The sequence below is a fragment of the Geotrypetes seraphini genome, chromosome 7, assembly GCF_902459505.1.
Source record: "Geotrypetes seraphini chromosome 7, aGeoSer1.1, whole genome shotgun sequence".
NCBI classification, from domain to species: Eukaryota; Metazoa; Chordata; class Amphibia; order Gymnophiona; family Dermophiidae; genus Geotrypetes; species Geotrypetes seraphini.
The window spans coordinates 68795900-68815653 of record NC_047090.1 but is presented as its reverse complement, the minus strand read 5'-3'; the positions used below and the strand labels follow the sequence as shown (position 1 = coordinate 68815653).

General features: G+C 42.2%; 1 protein-coding gene across 1 annotated transcript in view; it reads left to right on the top strand.

Annotated features, from left to right (window-relative positions):
• Positions 1-19754, top strand: part of EIF2AK4 (eukaryotic translation initiation factor 2 alpha kinase 4) — a 271684-nt gene that overhangs the window by 244242 nt on the left and 7688 nt on the right. Inside the window, exons 36-37 of the mRNA XM_033953235.1 lie at positions 561-629; positions 19117-19161. Of these exons, the coding sequence (XP_033809126.1) occupies positions 561-629; positions 19117-19161 (114 nt within the window). The remainder of the gene's footprint in view (positions 1-560; positions 630-19116; positions 19162-19754) is intronic.

The following is a 19754-nucleotide window of genomic DNA, read 5'->3' as shown; positions in this document are numbered from 1 at the left end:
ATGAAAAAGAAGGGTGAAATGGAACAAAGAAGATGTTTTGCAAGCACAAAAGGGAGCCATGAGGAACAGGAGTCAAAGAAAGCTAAATGTATGGGAGACAGATGATTAGGGAAAGAGTAGTGTAGATAGAAGACTTGGGAAGAGATATGTACAAAGGAGAGTATTGTAAACCACCTAATACCTTTGTTCAATCGGTATATCAAATGCAATAAATCCAATCCAATCCATTAAGGAGCAAGCAAGAGACAGAAGAGAAAGAACTATGTAGGTTAGAAATGGCCAAGGCGGGAGCTGTCAGAAGAGTGCAATCATGGAAGAGGTGAATGTCCTAATGCTATTACAGCAAATTTTTCTTGTATCTAGTTATAAGTGAGTGATAGTCACTTTATTGAAAAGTTTAATCTTACCACGTTCTTTCTTGTACCTTGAGATAATAAGCAACTACTATTTTCATTCCAAAGCTTTTCTGTAAGGATGATACAAAATGGATTAAACATTCTGCTATAAGAAGGTTTGAATTCCTATATCGAGAGATTGAATTAAATGAACTGTTATTTCAGGTACTTTCACGACTCCAGACCTTCTTGACCAGCCTGCAGCAGTGTAGCAACGAGATAGAAATCTTGGCAGTAAGTTGGCTTATGTTCTAATTTTGCATTCTGTAATACCTAACCTTACCCCAATTCCTCTGAGTTCCATTTAATAAATAGTTTAGGAGAACAGAAATTAAATTTTCTTTGGGCAACTTTTTCAGCAGCAGTTCCTTGTATATGAACAAAGTCATTCTCCAGTCGCACATGTGATTGATGTCTTCCAGTGGTATTAAGCTTAGAGCACTCACTAGTTTGAGAGAAGCTTAAAACATGTACAAGAAGAGAACATTAAGGAGCAAGCACAGTTGATATCACTCGCTGACACTTTCCCTTGGAAAAAAATGGATACATTTTTTCCATATTGAAAAACTTCTCCTTTAATCTTTCATTGTGAGGTTCTCCCATGTATGGATTTTCCTTTAAATTTTCTGTTATCTTTTGCTCTTCATTGATAAGTCACAAGGTCGTTTTTCTCTAAAATGTTCTTTTCACTTTCACTGACAAAATATTTCCCTCTGGCTTATAATGTATGAAACTTTCAATGCTGCTCTAGTTATAGCCATAAAAATCTTAGTCAATGAACATGGGCACTGCCTAAGCCTCAAAAAAAATTTATGATCCAAATTTGTTTAAATTGTTCAATGAGATATGTGCACCGAGATCAGGTAGATGTTTTTTTCTTAGTGTTCCTTTATTTCTATTTCATCCCTCCTTTTGAATAGTATCTTTGCTCAAAAATCTGTCCTAACGTTCCTGGCAAATTTAGACCTTTCTCCAACCTACCCTTCATCTCCAAGATCCTGGAAAAAACAGTGTTAACCCAATTACACTCCTTCATTGATGAATAAGGTGTCCTATCCAACTTCTAATTGAGATTCAGGAAATTCCATAGTACTGAAACCGTCCTTCTCGACATCATCGACAACTGCTGGAAACTCATGGACAAGGGTAAAGAGTTCCTTCTGGTGCTGCTGGATCTTGGTGTGATCTTAGTGATCATTATTGACCATCCTCTCTTCATTGAGCGGCTCTCTGAAATTAGAATCCAAGACATTGCGCTACGATGGTTCTTCTCTTAACTGAATAACAGATCCCAAAGCATTTTGCTCAATAACGTACTACCGAAACTGATCAAATACGGTGTTCCGTGTGACTCTGCTATCCCCCCTATTATTCAGTCTCTACATTAGACCTGTCTTAGACATAGCCCACAAATATCAAATACAGATTCATTCCTTCACAGATGACATCTGCTAGGAGAAAACTATGATGCCCAGATTGCGAAACTCCTAACCCGCTCTTGGAAATCAAAAACTGGATGTCCGTCAACAAATTACAACTAAACATCTCCAAGATGGAACTCCTTTGGATCCACAAAGAATGCTGCGTCCTTGCCTATCCCTCGCTATGTTGGGACTCGACGACTATAACTGTGAAAGACCAAGTGTTCAGCTTAGGAATACTCCTTGATTGCAACCTGTCACTTTCCAACCATATCTCTCAGGTGGTAGCTTCCTCATTTTACTACCTGCAACAACTCCGGAAAATGAACTACTTTTCAGAGTTTGACTTTGCCCAACTACTCTATGCCTTAGTACTCTCATGCATGGATTATCTTAATGCACTATTTAGCGATCTCATGGCGAAGAATGTACGACATCGCCAGCATGTTCAAAACGTGGCGATCAGGCTTCTTAAAAACCTCAGTACCCATGACCCTGTCTCCCAGGCTCTAGTGTTGGGCTCATTGGCTGCCCATAGCCAATCATTGTGTTTTTCAAGGGCCTAATGCTAGCGTTCAAATCCTTACACGACATGGTGCCAGGCTACGTAACGGCTAAGCTTCCTCTGTATGTGCTGAACTGGTCCCTTCGCTCCTGGGACAAAATACACCTCAAAACGCCCCCTGGTTGTGCCCTTCGACTGCAAACCGCCAACCAACGGTCCTACTCCCATTTCATACTGAGCCACTGAAATCGACTGCCCCCACAAATCAGATCTCTTGAAGGACTCCTCAGATTTAGATAAGCAATAAAAACATACCTCTTCACCCTTGACCAATGAACTACAATGAAATGTATATTGGTACCAGAACTAGTATGTGTCGCGTAAAGAAAAATTGTATTGTAAAATCGTGCACTGTAACTTTGGCAAAACTTTGGCAAAACATGAAAGCCTTGCACTATAAGGATAACTGTGGCAAACTGTAACTGGTAAACTGTATATTATGTATATTAATATTAGACTCCTAGTATGTGTCAGGTTAGGATAAAAACTTGTATTATAAACTTGTACTAAATTATAGTATGTATGTTTAACCTGTAACCCATTCTGAGCTCTTTGGGGACAACGGGATAGAAAATGAATTAAATAAATCTACATCTTCATATCAACTGATCAAAGTGCAAAGATAAATATAAGGGATGCTCTAGTGACAGCAAAATGGTGAAGAGTGCTGTGGAGTACTCAGCATTATTCCAGGCCCATATAACTCAACTTACCATGGTGGTGATTCAGGCCTTGGATAGTAAGTTTGAGCAGCTCTCGGACCAAATGCCTTCAATCTTGCAAGCGTTAACAGGTTATGTGATACTCACAAGCGAGGTTGAATGCAACAGTCAAAAAGCAGAACATGGACTGATGAGCACACAGGAACAGGTGAAGCCAAGATAAAACAGTATGAGTTAAAAAACTGAAGATTTAGAAAATAGCATGTTTTGTAGTAATATTAGATCAGCGGGGCTCCCGGAGACTTTGAATGAAGCGGAGCTTGATAGGTTTTTGGAGCAGTGGTTGCAATGGCGGGATGGGTCCCAAAGTGACGGGCTGGGTCAAGAACTGGTTGAGTGGAAGGCGACAGAGGGTACTGATCAATGGAGATCGCTCTGAGGAAAGGGATGTTACCAGTGGTGTGCCTCAAGGTTCTGTTCTTGGGCCTGTTATTTTAAACATTTTTATAAATGATATTTCTGAAGGGTTGTCAGGTAAGATTTTCCTCTTTGCGGATGATACCAAAATCTGCAATAGAGTAGACACACCAGATGGTGTGAATAACATGAAGAAAGTATCAATAACTCAGAAATAGTGAACTTCCCACTAGTGATTTTTACAATAAACACATTCACAAAGGTCGTGTGGAAGGTATAAAAAACTAAAACATGAGTCAGAAGGGGCTCTACCGGGAGGAAAAGCCTCATACAAAGCCCTCCCACCGCCACAGCTGTGGCTAAGGTAGTTCATGCGGAGAACCTCATCGGCATAAAAACCTCCCAGAGGGCCAAATATGGCTCTGTGTTGTGCAAATATTGCAAAAAGTCAATAAATATGTCGCCAGGTGGTCACAATTATATATATATATATATATATCTAATATAATAAAACGCTAGGCCGCGCATGCGCAGTTCCATAGCGTGCGTCCGTTTTCTGTGAGATGTACAGCATCTCAGATAGGAGTGGCATGCGCCCGAAACACTCTCTCTCCTCCCCCGAGACGGATGTCGGACACGGAGGCTGTCGGCCCGTGCTGTTTTTTGATCTGCCCTGCTCCTTGCCTGAAGTCCTCTCTCCTCCCCCGAGGCTTATGTCGGACGCGGCGGCTGTCTCCCCCGAGGTGGATGATCTTATGGGAATCAATGTTATTCGCTCTGCCCTGCTCCTTGCCTTACTATATTTTTAAGTTGAAAGACCAGGCAGCGGCTCCTCTCAGGATCCCCACCTGCGTCGGAAGTCCAATGCAGTCGGGGATCTTGAGAGGAGCCGCCGCCGCCGTGTCTTTCAACTTAAAAATATACTAAGGCAAGGAGCAGGGCAGAACGATCTTCAAAATGGCGGCAAATCGATCTCCGTTCCTCCGGGGGGGGGGGTCTGGGAGGAGAGGGATCGCGGCCACACCGAGGAGCCCAGCAACTTTCCGCTGTCCGGGACCCGACTCATTTGCCGCCCCCCCCCCCCTCTTCCCTTACCGCGGGCCCGACTGGCGATTTAAGCAGCGTGTCAGCACTCTTCACACGCTGCTTCGGGCACTTCTACTGCCCTGATTTACTCTAGCACGTCCGGAGCAAATCAGGGCAGTAGAAGGGCCCGAAGCAGCGTGTGAAGAGTGCTGACACCCTGCTTAAATCGCCATGTGTAATCGGGCCCGCGGGAAGGGAAGGGGGGGCGACAAAGGACTCGACCCCGCGTTTGTAGTCGCGACTGTGGGAAGGAAAAGAGGGTAGAGGAAACGCTAATGCAGGCACAGGGAACTGGTGTGGGGGGAGGGAATGCAGCTTTGCACAGACAGAGGGAGGAAGGAAGACAGAAAGACAAGAAGAAAGATACAGGGGCAGGTGCACAGGGAACTGGTGTGGGGGGAGGGAATGCTGCTTTGGACAGACAGACGGAGGAAGGGACACAGAAAGACAAGAAGAAAGACACAGGGGCAGGTGCGGGACAGCGGTTGTCATGTCAGGAGGGGTGCGGGATGCCGCAGAGGGAACTTTTCCAATGGGTGCAACTGGGCGGCTATCGGAAGCCTCTGATCACGGGCAGAGCAAGGTAAGTATATCATAGGGATAAGAAGGAGGAGGGGGGAGAAAAAGGAAGGGACGCCTACTGCTGGACAGGGGGAGAAGGAAAGAGGTGCTGATGGACAGGGGGGGTGAAGAAAAAAGAACGGAGGCCTAATGTTGGACAGGGGGAGAAGGAAGGTGCTGCTGGACAGGGGGGAGGTAAAACAAAGGGAGAAGGGCTGCTGCTGCATAAGGAGACCTGTGAAGGGGTGGTGGTGGACACAGGGGAGGTAAAAGGAAGGGAGAATGGACAGGGGCAGCAGGCAAGGGGTGCTGATGGACAGCCAAGGAAAAAGAAAGACAGAAAAAAAGAAAGCGGCTAAGGAGAGAGAGAGAGAAAGAAAGAGAGACACACACACATATATTCTAGCACCCGTTAATGTAACGGGCTATAAGACTAGTATATATATATACTCAAAAATAACTTACCTTTTGTCATTAGCTCAGTCGGGACACCAACGATGGCCAGTGTTTCACATAAATTCAAAATACGGCTATCAAACTGATATATAATGCAAAAAAATATGATCACGTCACACCTTTATTCATGGATGCCCATTGGCTTCCAATTAGTCATAGAATCTCTTATAAAATAATTTTACTAATCTTCAAAACATTAATATCAGGCGAACCTTCTTTTATATTTAGATATTTAACTCCATATCATACCCAACGTTCACTCCGCTCTTCTGCACAAAATCTTCTTTCGATACCTTCTTTGAAAGTGATCGGAACACGAAGAGCTGATATGTTTACAGTTATGGGGCCCCAATGGTGGAATGCCCTACCTCAATACATCAGAATAGAAAAAGATATTATTAAATTTAAAAAACTTTTGAAGTCATTTTTTTTCAATGACGTTTTTAACTTCTGATACCCTATCTTCCTTTGAATAATTATTTTTAATATTTGCAAAATACTATGCACTGCCAGTGAAAACATTTATGTACCCTTCCCCTGTGTTTCTTTTCTTTTTCTATCTATTAACTATACACAAGATTGTAACTTTTCCCCTCTTTTTCCATTCTAAATCATGTATGTTAATTTGTTTTAATTTTGTTTAATGTTACATGTTTTTATCTTATTGATTGTTTTGGGATTATGTACATCGCCTAGTAAACTTTAATAGGCGATTAATCAAACATCCAAATAAACTTGAAACTTGATAATGCTGCCTCAGGGTGTAACCTCCGATTATGAGCTTTCAAAATGGAACACAAGAAGTGTGTCTCCTTTGTGGAAGGAGGTCTCACCAGAGTCTTATACAGAGGCATCAATACCTCCTTTTTTCTATTAGTCATACCTCTTCCTATGCAACCTAGCATCCTTCTAGCTTTTGCTGTCACCTTTTCAACCTGTTTGGCCACCTTAAGATCATCAGATTCCATCACACCCAAGTCCCGCTCTTCCATTGTGCACATAAGTTCTTCAGCCCCCTAAACCAGGGGTGTCAAACTCAATCACATAAGGGGCCGAAATCTAAAACACAGGCTAAGTTGCGGGCCAAATTTTTTATTAAGATACTTAGTTTTAGTAGAAGTATAGCTCCTTCCTCACCTTCAGATACCTGTGGCGCAATTAGGCACTTGTGTGGAGCGCCTTGCTCCAACCTAGCTTTTACACTGGGACTGGGTTCTTCTGCCTGTAAATGGATACTGAGGCAGCGTGGTGAGGAGCTTGGAGCGCCACTGGGACTGGGGCTGCACAGTCAGGCGCTTACATGCAGCACAGTCACCGCAGGCCACATAAAATGGCCAGGCGGGCCGGTTTGGCCCCCAGGCCTTGTGTTTGACATTTGTGCCCTAAACTGTACCATTCCCTATGGTTTTTGTAGTCCAAATGCATGACCTTGCATTTCTTAGCATTAAATTTTAGCTGCCAAATTTCAGACCATTCTTCAAGCTTCGCCATGTCTTTCTTCATGTTATCCACACCATCCAACGTGTCTACTCTATTGCAGATTTTTGGTATCATCCACGAAGAGGCATCTCTTACCCAGCAATATCATTTATAAAAATGTTAAAAAGAACAGGCCCAAGATCAGAACCTTGAGGCACACCACTGGTAACATCCCTTTCCTCAGAGCGATCTCCATTGATCACTACTCTCTGTCCCTTCCACTCAACTAGTTCTTGACCCAATCCGTCTCTTTGGGACCCATTCCAAGGGTACTGAGGAGGACACACAGAGCAGAAGACAAGAAGCATCTGATACCAAGGTAGAGGATACCCACGGAGGAAGCTTACTGAAAGAAGAGGAGAGGCACTCTCAATGCCTAGAGCGAGAAGAAATTAGGAACACCAGGGACACAGACCTGCGACCGCAACGGAGGCTGAAAAAGGGGAAATCTGCAATCCTGGTGGGAGATTCAATCCTAAGGCAAGTAGACAGTCACTTAGCAGGAGGGAGAGAGGATCGGCTAGTGACCTGTCTCCCAGGAGCAAGAACGAAGGACATAGTCGACAGAATTGAAAGAATCCTGGAGGGAGCAGAGATGGAAGAGACAGCAGTGATAGTCTACGTCGGAACGAACGATGTCACCAGGAGAGACTACAGCAAGAATGCACTGACCGAACAGTTCAAGATCCTAGGAAGGAAACTGAAGATGAGGACCCAGAGGATAGCCTTCTCAGAGATCCTTCCAGTACCGAGGGCAGAAATGAAGAGGAATATGGAACTACAATCAATAAATGTGTGGATGAGGAGATGGTGTAAGGAAGAGGGATTTCTCTTCGTGAGGAACTGGACAGCTTTCTGGGGAAAGAACAAGCTCTACAAGAAGGATGGTCTACACCTGAGCACGGCAGGAACTAGACATCTAGCAAATAACATCAGAAGAGCGATAGAGCAAGCTTTAAACTAAACGGAAGGGGAAAGCCGACAGTCGACCTGATATCGACGGTTCGGGAGACAGTACCCAGTGAAGGTACTGAGGGGGAAAAATGCTGGGCAGACACATGTGGACAGCAACAGGTTATGGAAAAACAAGGGAGACAGAAGAAGAGAGAGGAGGACATGATAAACATACTACAAGGGGAAGTCAAAAAGGAACGGGAAGATGGGAAGGCACAGGAAGAAGAAAATACGAACATGCCACATGGGCAAGGCAATAGAAACATACCACAAAGGGAGGACAAAGGAGATAAATTGCAGGAGTTGGCTGGCCAGGAAGAGGACAGAAAGAAGACTGAAGCACATGGGAAAACAGCGGGGAAGACTAAATGCCAGGACTTGAACTGCATGTACACTAATGCAAGGAGCTTAAGGAACAAAATGGGGGAATTGGAAGTCATGGCTAAAAATGAGAACCTAGACATCATAGGGATCACGGAAACATGGTGGAACGAGGAAAACAAATGGGACATAGTACTGCCAGGATATAAACTCTACCGAAAAGATAGGACTTATCAGAAAGGAGGAGGAATAGCACTGTACATAAGGGAAACCATCCACTCAACCAGTGTGGATACAGCAGCGGCAAATGGACAACTAGAGTCATTGTGGGTTAAAATACCAGGAAAAAATGGATCCGAGATAAAGATGGGACTGATCTACCGTCCACCTGGGCAATCTGAAGCAGTGGATACAGAAATGGTAGCCGAGCTGAGGAGGGAATGCAAGAACGCTAACACTATAGTTATGGGAGATTTCAACTATTCCAGGATAGGCTGGCGTCTTGGAAATTCAAAATGTACGAAGGAAACGGAGTTCCTGGAAGCCGTACAAGACTGTTTCATGGAACAACTGGTCCAGACTCCAACGAGAGGGGCAGCGATCCTAGATCTGATCCTCAACGGGCTTAAAGGACCTGCAAAGGGAGTGGAAGTAATGGGACCGCTAGGAAACAGTGACCACAACATGATTCTGTTCCAAGTGGAAGTAGGATTACCAAAGGGGAAGAGATCAAAGGGAACAGCGTTTAACTTCAGGAAAGGGAACTATGATGCCATGAGACAAATGGTGAGGAAGAAGCTCAGAAACAGCTCCAAGAAAGCTCTGTCTGTGGAGCAAGCCTGGTCCCTACTCAAGGACACAGTAAACGAGGCACAAAACCTGTATGTACCCAGATTTAGGAAAGGATGCAAAAAGAATCAGACTAAAGACCCAGCATGGATAAACAATGAAGTAAAGACAGTGATAGGAGACAAGAAAACATCATTTCGGAAGTGGAAGAAGGACAAAACTGAAGGAAATTGGAAAGAGCACAGGAAGCATCAGAAAGAATGTCACCGAGTGGTCAGAAAAGCCAAGAAAGAATATGAGGAGAGACTAGCCAAGGAAGCAAGAAATTTTAAACCATTTTTCAGATATGTATAAGGGAAACAGCCAGCGAGGGAGGAGGTGGGACCTCTGGATGAGGGAGACAAGAAAGGAGTGGTGAAGGAGGAAAAAGAATGGGCTGACAGACTAAACAAGTTCTTCGCGTCGGTCTTTACAAAAGAAGACACATCCAGCGTGCCGGAACCGGAAAAAATTTTCAAGGGGGATCAGGAGGGTATATTATCATGCATGGAGGTAAGCCTTGAAGACGTTCTAAGGCAGATAGATAGATTAAAAATTGACAAATCTCCTGGCCCAGATGGGATCCACCCGAGAATACTGAAAGAGCTCAGAGACGAAATAGCGGAGTTACTCAGGCATATTTGCAACCTATCCTTAAGAACAGGGATAATCCCGGAAGATTGGAGGATAGCAAATGTTACACCAATCTTCAAAAAAGGATCGAGAGGCGACCCGGGGAACTATAGACCGGTGAGCTTGACCTCAGCTCCGGGGAAGATGGTCGAATCACTGATCAGGGAAGGTATCAATGAGCATATAGAAAAAAATAAACTGATGAGAACAAGCCAGCACGGTTTCTATAAAGGACGATCGTGCCAAACAAATCTACTACATTTCTTTGAGGGGATAAGCAAACATTTGGACCAAGGTAACCCCATTGACATAGTTTATCTGGATTTCCAAAAAGCCTTTGACAAGGTACCCCACGAGCGCCTGCTGAAGAAACTGTGGAACCACGGGATTGAAGGGGAAGTCCACAGATGGATCCAAAATTGGCTGGCGGATAGGAAGCAGAGGGTAGTAGTAAAAGGACACTACTCTGACTGGAAAGGGGTCACGAGTGGTGTCCCGCAGGGGTCAGTGCTGGGACCGCTGCTGTTCAATATATTCATTAACGATCTGGAAACGTTCACGAAGTGCGAAGTTATCAAGTTCGCGGACGATACAAAATTCTCTAACAGGGTCAAAACTGTTGAGGAATGCAAAGAACTGCAGAGCGACCTGAACAAACTGTGCGAGGGGGCAAAAAGATGGCAGATGAACTTCAATGTGGAGAAATGTAAGGTCTTGCACATCGGGAAAGGGAACCCCATGTACATCTATACGATGGGAGGAAGGGTGATGGGGAAAGGCACCCTAGAAAAAGACCTGGGGGTATTGGTGGATACAACAATGAAGCCAGCGGCGCAATGTGCAGTGGCCTCAAAGAAAGCGAACAGAATGCTGGGCATTATCAAAAAAGGTATCACTACCAGAACGAAGGAGGTCATCCTGCCATTGTATCAAGCAATGGTGCGACCACATCTGGAATACTGTGTCCAATACTAGTCACCGTACCTTAAGAAAGACATGGCGATACTTGAGAGGGTCCAGAGGAGAGCAACTAAGATGATAAAAGGAATGGAAAACCTTTCATATGCCGAAAGGTTACACAAACTGGGGCTCTTTACCCTGGAAAAGCGGAGACTGAGAGGAGACATGATACAGACATATAAAATCATGAAAGGCATAGAGAGGGTGGAGAGGGACAGATTCTTCAGACTAGCGGGGACAATAAAAACAAGAGGTCACTCAGAAAAACTGAGAGGGGACAGATTCAAAACGAATGCAAGGAAGTTTTTCTTCACTCAGAGGGTGGTGGACACCTGGAACACGCTTCCAAAGGAGGTAATAGGACAGAGTACAATACTGGGTTTCAAAAAGGGACTGGATGACTTCCTGAAAGCGAAGGGGATTGCAGGGTATAGGTAGAAGGTTACTCTACAGGACAAAAGCGTATGTGAGTTTTAGGGTAGGAGCACTATCAGGTCCTGGACCTGAGGGGCCACCGCGTGAGCGGACTGCCAGGCACGATGGACCTCCGGTCTGACCCGACAGAGGCAAGTCTTATGTTCTTATCTAGCACACATCCTCTATCCAATTCTCTGGTCACCCAGTCAAATAAATTGATCAGATTTGTCTGACAAGACGTACCTCTAGTGAATCCATGTTGCCTCCAGTCCTGTAATCCACAGATTCCAGAAACTTGACCATTCTCTGTTTTAAAAGTGTTTACATTAATTTGCTTACCACAGAAGTCAGACTTACCAGCCTGTAGTTTCCTATGTATGGTATTTGGGGACCTGCCCCTTTTTATGCTGGGGAATTTATACTATGGTAAATGGATCCTTAGATTGAAAAATTGGCAGTCAGTGCAAGGAGGTCATATAGATATCTATCAAGGCCTACCCTATCACTAGGCACTTTTGGTGGATATGTAGCATGGCATGTACCCTATGAAAACAGGGCCCATGAGACTGCATCTTATGCGGATTGCATCTTCATGCTTTCAGCTGTTTTAATAGTGTGGCCATTGTCTCACCATGGGCTTTCAGGAGGCTGGATATTGAGGGCCAGATTCTGTAATTGATCTCCTAAAAAGATAGGCACCTAAAGTTATGCAACTATTTTATGTCAGTTACACTTAGGCGCCCATTAAAGAATCGTGCTTAGTGGTGCCTAACTTAAAACATAGGTGCCTGTAATATAGGCCAGGTTTTAAAGGCCTATGTTTCAGGTGTCTAAGTCTTTTAGAGAATCACTCTTAGTGTCATCTAAGTCTTTCTCCATCCCTAAACACGCCTATTTTGGTGCTAGATGCTGATAGGTGCCTATCTTTTCTAGAATCACGCCTAAAAAGATAGGTGCCTATCTCCTAATTTTTTTTTTTCAATTAAAGCTCATTATTCAGGCCAATTTACTAATTAAGATAGACACTTAACGAGGGGGCGCTAGTGAGCCCGATGGGATAGGAAGCCACGAGCGCGAGCTCCGTCGGTGTGACCCGATCTTCGCCCGAATAAAGGCTATTTAAGCCGGTTTTACCAGCGCAACTTCGTCCCGATTCTTCCCCACTATGGCAATGGGTAAGCCAACAAAAAGGAAGAGCGCTGAACCGCCGTCGCCAACGAAAAGTCCCGCGAACAAGATCGAGGACGCGACTTCAGCGGCCATATTGGATGAACTGCGATCGATCCGTGAATTATTAGTGGACACTAAGCAGGACATAAAAGATGTGAAATCAGATATCGCCTCGCTGAGAGAAGACTTTAATGTGGCACAAACAAAGTCTGATCTCATGGAATCCAGGTTGGTAGCAGCCGAATCTTCAATCAAGCATCTGACTAAACAGACCTCAAAAATCGCCATCTTAGAACGTGCTCTGGAAGCTGCTGACAATCATGCCAGAAAGAACAGCTTCAGAATATTAGGATTACCGGATGGGAGGGAAGCTTGTGGCCTGGTGGGCTTTTTAGCAGCACTCTTGCCTCAGTTGCTGAAAATGCAGGATGATTTTAAAATTGAATTTGAGAGTGCTTTTAGACTTCCTCAGCCTGTCTCTCCACACAAGAAATTTCCTAGACCCATACTGGTCTCTCTCCTAAAGCATCAGCAAGTTCTTCAAATTATGCAACACGCTAAGCTTCACTCTCCTATAGTATTTGAGGGCAATAAAATCATCTTTCTGCCAGATCTTGCCAAAGAAACAGCGAAGAAGAGGAAACTTCTGCTTTCATATCGTCCCCAACTTAAAAACATGGGAGCTAAGTTTGGTATGTTTTATCCAGCACGATTCAGAGTGACTTATAATAATGTCACTAAGGATTTCCTGCAGCCGGATGAATTAGCAGACTTTATTGAAACAGCGAGACCTACTGCAATAGATAAAACATGATATATGTGATTTACATTTTGAGCTTTGTGCCTTTAGTTTCAAATGCTGTTTCTGCTTCTTACATTGTTCTCTGTTTACCTATACATTGCTGACATATATGCTAGTGTTATTTCTACCTTAATAACTGCTCAGAAGCCTTTTAGTCTCTTTTTCTCACCGATTGACAGAGTGCTCATGGGGTTTTTTTTCCTTTCCCCTTAGCTCTCTGAACCCACAGTATGGTTAACTGGTTTATGGTAGTTTTCTGCCTTCTTACAGAGTGCTCTGCTTGTTCAAGCTGCAGGTGTTTTCAAATGTTTCCCTATACATATATATTGATGTTTGATGATTTACTTTGGTACCTATATCCTCTCATCACTATGATGATAACACAGGTCTCATATCTATTCTTTCCTTACCAATGTCATTAATATGCTTTTCTCTAAATGTAAAAGGATTTCATAACCCTGTTAAAAGACTCAAAATACTTAGATACACAGAACAGCATCGACCTGACATTGTATTCTACCAAGAGACTCATCTCACTTCTGCGGAATCCTTGAAGGTGGCGCCTACCTGGGCTTATGCTCCTCTTTTTTCTCCTTCCTGCGGCAGGAAAAATGGTGTCATTACACTGATACGGAAACGACCAGACATCACAATTGTCTCATCATCCCATGATTTGGAAGGTCGTTGGCTTAAAACGATACTACTGGTGGGCTCTACTCAACTCAGTCTATATAATATTTACGCCCCAAATCAGGACAGTCCTATTTTTTTTGAGGCTTTAGCAACTGAAATTGGTTCTTCTTCTTCTCCGAATTACGTATTAGGAGGGGATTTTAATTTAATATTGTCACCGGAAAAAGATAGAAAGTCAAGAGTCACCTATAAAAAACCAAAAGCATGGTTCTGTCTCCAAGATTTGCTTTTCCAACTGAAGCTAGTTGATCCATGGAGATTAATGCATCCAGATGATTTGATATTTACTTTCTTCTCTCCACCTCATGCATCCTACTCCCATATTGATTTATTTTTAATTAGTTATTCTCTGGTGAATAAATTGGTCTCTTCGGATATACAACCCATTTCAATATCTGACCACTCTTCTATTACACTAGAACTGAAGAATGTCGCTTTTCCTCAACCGAAGGGCTCTTGGAGATTTAATGCCTCTTTACTATCCGACACTCAATTTATTTCTCATGTGAATGATCATATTCGTGAATTTTTTGATTTCAATCTAGTGGAAGACACTTCATGGCAGACGAACTGGGATGCATTCAAGTCTTACATAAGAGGAGTGATCATAGCTTATTCCGCTAGAAAACGGAAATTGGAACGTGCATACCTGCAAAATCTTGAATTGGAAATCACTAAATTAGAGACCGTACATCACAATAACCTATCTGATAAATCATTACAAGCCCAGTTGAATAAACTGCGATTTTTATATAATGACAAACTTAGTTCTACTGCTTCCTCGGAAATCTTTTTGCAATCAGCGAACTATTACGCTACTAATAACAAAGCGGGCCATCAACTGGCCAATTATTTGAAGATAAAATCTGAAAGAACTAATATCCCAGCTATTAAATCGGATTTGAATGATATATTAGTAGATAGCACTGCCATATGCACACATTTCCAAAACTATTACAAAGAATTGTATACCACAGAGTGTCCGAGAATGGACTCTATAAATGACTTTCTAACATCCTTAAATGGCCCTAAACTGGATGACCATGATAATACTGTCCTTCTACATCCTTTATCAACGGAACAACTTACAGACGCCTTGCTGTCTATGGCAAAGAGAAAAACACCGGGCCCGGATGGTCTTTCAGTGGAATTCTACCTTGCGTTCCAATCCGTGCTCCTCCCAAGATTGGTTTCCTATTTTAATCACCTAATCAACCAGGGTACGGCATCTGGTACGATAACGGAAGCTACAATCATTGTCTTGTTAAAGCCTGATAAAGACCCCATGATGGTTCAAAATTTTCGTCCCTTATCGCTGATAAATGTTGATGCGAAACTGTACGCCAAACTGCTGGCCTCTAGACTACAAGTTGTATTACCAAAATTAATAAACTCAGATCAGAATGGATTCATGAAACACAGATTGGCTAGTGACAACACCAGACTTTTTTCTCATATCATATCACTAGCTTCGTCTCTTATGCCTGATGGAGTCACAATGGCTTTAGATGCGGAAAAAGCTTTTGACCGCGTAGAATGGCGATTCATGTTCCAAACTTTGACTTGGTTTGGTTTTCACACTGATTTTATACATATGATTCAAGTTCTGTATTCTAATCCCTCAACGAGGCTTCGTATCAATGATGTATTCTCTACAGCTTTTACTCCGTCTAGAGGGACACGTCAAGGGTGTCCATTATCGCCTCTACTGTTTAACTTAGCATTAGAACCTCTCCTCATTTTCATCAGAAATGCTCAGTCAATTATTGGCTTTCAGATCAAGGACCTGACGATAAAATTATCGGCCTACGCAGACGATGTCCAAGTCTACACTACTCTGGATTCCCTCCCACATGTCATTCAAACGATAAGGGCCTATTCATCTGTGTCTGGATATAAACTAAACACCACGAAAACTGAAGTAATGCCCCTTGCTGGTAACCCCTGTAGTGACATTGTTAAAGACTTGAATCTGAAATATGCTCCTACCAAACTGAAATACCTTGGAGTTTATTTTGGTGATTCGATACAAGAAACTTTATTATTCAATGCGGATTATATTTCTCAAATCATTCAATCTACTGCATCGCGATGGTCACCTTTGAAACTGACGTGGTGGGGCCGCCTGGATTCAATAAAGATGGTACTTGTACCGAAAATAACATATATATTATCTATGATTCCGGTTCTGTTTCCACTGGTGGAATACAAGAAATTTGAGTCTATGCTAACGAAATTCTTATGGAACAACAAGGTTCCCCGCATCGCCTTGAAAAAATTGAAATGTACAAAAGAAAACGGGGGAGTCAATTTCCCTAGTCTCTACGAATATCATCTGGCTTTCCTTTGTAGACAAGGCTCTAGATGGCTTACGGATCCTCCCTTTTCACCTACCCCAGCCTGGTTACAACTGGAACATCGCATCTTTGATAATCAATATCTAAAATTCCTACCTTTTACTCAACCAGATGACAATATTCGCTTGAAACCTATAATACTCTCCACCAAAATTGCATTATCCACGGTTGATAATCTAGCTGATGTGCCATGGAATAATACTTACAGTTCCTCTATTTGGCGGAATCCACATTTGAAAATTCAGGGTAGATACATGGAGTGGAAATCGTGGAGAAAAAAGGGATTATGGTCAATATATCAGATCAAACCAGACGAATCTTTCATAGCTTATCCGAAACTGGTGGACACTTATGACCTTGAACCTAATCAGTATTACCAGTGGTTGCAACTGAAACATTGTGTGTCCGCGTTTCTGAAAACACATACCCTCTCTTTTGATACCCCAACTATTTTGACATGGTCATCTAAAATTGGGTCAAGTAAAGGTCAAGCTTCATTATGGTACAAAATTCTCCACAAAAGGAAATTTCTTCCTCCTCAAGTACTATATGATATATGGATACAAGATACTGATGCAAAGAACTTAGATATAATATGGTCTGAGCATTGGCTCTCCTCTTTTAAAGCGTTGAGATCATCTGCTATTTTACATATGGTACTTTTTCTTTTTCACAGAGCTTACTGGACGCCGCTAAAGCTTTCCAAATTAGACTCCTCAGTCTCTAACAAATGTTGGTCTTGTTTACTAGCCATTGGCACCTTTGAACATATGGTGTTTGGTTGTTCACATTTACAAGTTTTCTGGCAAAATGTTTGGTGCATGATATGTAAAATTTTGTCTCTTACTGATACGTTCTCCTATTCAATATTGATATTTGGAGAACAAGCGTTGAAATCTCCTCTAGACAAATTTGAAGCTAGATTATTGAAATGTTTGTTACTATTAGCATTTAAGTCAATTCTCTCCTGTTGGAAGGATTTTTCTTCGCTTAACCATGTTATGTGGTGGAACACTGTCTGTCTATTCTCTAAGTATGAGAAAATTGCTGCTGAAAAAAATAATGCCCTGTTGGCTTATAAAAAGGTATGGTCACCTGTTGTTCAATATTGCAATACTTGATTATATATATATTGCTGAATTGGACATTACTATGTTTGATATTTTAATTAACTCTATATGAGTCGGTACCAAATTATTCTTTCTCATTTTGTGAAATTGTTATTACCTGCATATAATAACACTGAGCTCTTCTTGATGCCCTCTGTATGATGTGCGTTTACATTGTTGTTCTCTGTTTTTGTTCTTTTTATTATTTTGCATAAAACAATAAAAACTTGATTGAACTTAAAAAAAAAAAAGATAGACACTTAACTTTATGCACCTACTGTATTTGTTTAGGCGCCTATCTTTAGGTGCCGTTTATAGAATGTGGGCCTGAGTGTTCCAAAAACTTTTGTATGATGATCCTAACTGCCAAACCTACCTTTTAGGGAAGTGGAAAGCTTACTGTGCTCATAATGCAGTTCACAAAGATAACCTAGGTTTCTTCTGGAAGGCTGTCATGACAGTTCTTCAAGGTGACATTGCTTATGAGGCTAAGAAGAATAAAAAATTTTAAGATGTTTCTTTGATGCTTCAAAGATATTAATTTAAACACTACATTAACATATCCTAATATTTTAATGGGCGAGCAGAGTGAAGAGTGGTATAAGGCACATGTTCTATATCTCAAAAACTAGAGCTGATAGGAGAAAACTGGTGCCATTTTTGGAATCAGCAGGTCATATATACCCAGAAACAGGTCTATCATTTGAAGCACCAAGATGAATGTTGGCCAATGTAATCTAATGCAATTGGTTTTCTTTTTCTTCTCAGTTTCTTCTGTTTGGGGATGATTATTTTTTTCTATTTCTTTTTTTTATTCTTGTACAGTCAAACCTTGGATAGCGAGTAACGCAGTTTGCGAGTGTTTTGCAAGACGAGCAAAACACTTTACTAATTTTTAACTCGCTAAATGAGTGTTGTCTCATTAAACGAGCGCGTACGTGCTCATCACACACAAGCACATCATGCATGTACGTCGATGAGCGCGATCCTGCCCGGATCCTGACTCAGCTCAGCAGATTTCCCACCATGACCCCCCCAAGCCTGCGCCTGCTGGCGGCTACAGTAAAATCTCAGTTTGGGACAGGGAGAGAAGGATGAAAGCTGGGGAGCGGAGGGTTGTTGATGGCAGCGCGTTGTTAACTCATTAAAGCAGCAGAGCCCCACGTGGGCTGTGGGCTGCAGGCTCTGAATAATGCACGCACACTATTGAGTCCAAAATGCAGTCGCACAACCAGTGCACGGTATACTTACATGCACAACCTATGTGCACATCTTACACGCACAACTTCTCCCTCACACCAGCCAGTTTTTGGGATGTGGAACGAATCATCCGAGTTTCCATTACTTCCTATGGGGAAATTCACTTCGATATACGAGTGCTTTGGATTACGAGCATGCTTCTGGAAGGAATTATGCTCGCAAACCAAGGTACCACTGTATATGTTTTGTTTTTATTTTTTTCTGTATTTCAAGTTGTCCTCGAAATATAAAGTTAAAGAATAAAAAAAAATAGCAGTTCAAATAACATCATTCCTTTCTTCCTTTTTAGGGTTTAGTTTATTAGTTTGCTTACAGATCTCTGACATGTTGTGTCAGTGCAGGAGCTATTGCCCATACAAAGAGATTAGTTTTGAGGGTCTGGATAACATTCATTGTCACACAGGGATGATATCAATCATGAGTTGGTGGTGAACTAATGTCTTCAGAAAATACCTGTTAATCACTTTGTGCCACCAGGAAAAGTTGCCTTTACATACTACTCAATCGTATACTCTTCAACATAATATTAAATACTTTATATTAATATCAATTGCTTCTATGATTTTCTAGGTTGATCTTCCCAAAGAAACAATCTTAAATTTTATGTCATTAGAGGTAAGTAATCTTATCTCATCGTCTTTGTTAGCTAGTTCCTGTGCATTAACAGAATAAATCGCTAATACATAAAGCTTTCGAAAATCAAAGATCTCTGATGAAGAAACAAGTGCATTCTTATTCCAGATTTGACTCTGAATCAACTGCCATGTGGTCTCTAAATTCGAGATCTCTCTGGGACAGTGCAGTTTGTGAGTGTCGGGACTAGCTTTAGGCACTGTGGGATAGATTCTGTGAATGGTGCCATAATTGACTGGTGCCTCCACAAATGACGCTGGTCACGTGTCAGTCACACAATGGCACCGTTTGTAGAATCGTGGCTGCTGTGAAAGATAAGTGCCTGAAATATAGGCCAGGCTTTTAAAGGCCTACGTTTCTGGTGCCTACCTTTCACATGCAACACACTGCAAGGACTTCTGAACACAATTGTCTCCAATATGTGTGATATGCTTCGCAACTAAGCTCTCAGATGCCTGTGCTGATTATTCACAAGGTTTTTTTTAAATCAGCATTAGCAGGTATAAGGTATCTTTCACTGAGCTTTGTGCGTGCTAATTTATAAATTAATGTGTTTATACTTCAATATCTAAAGT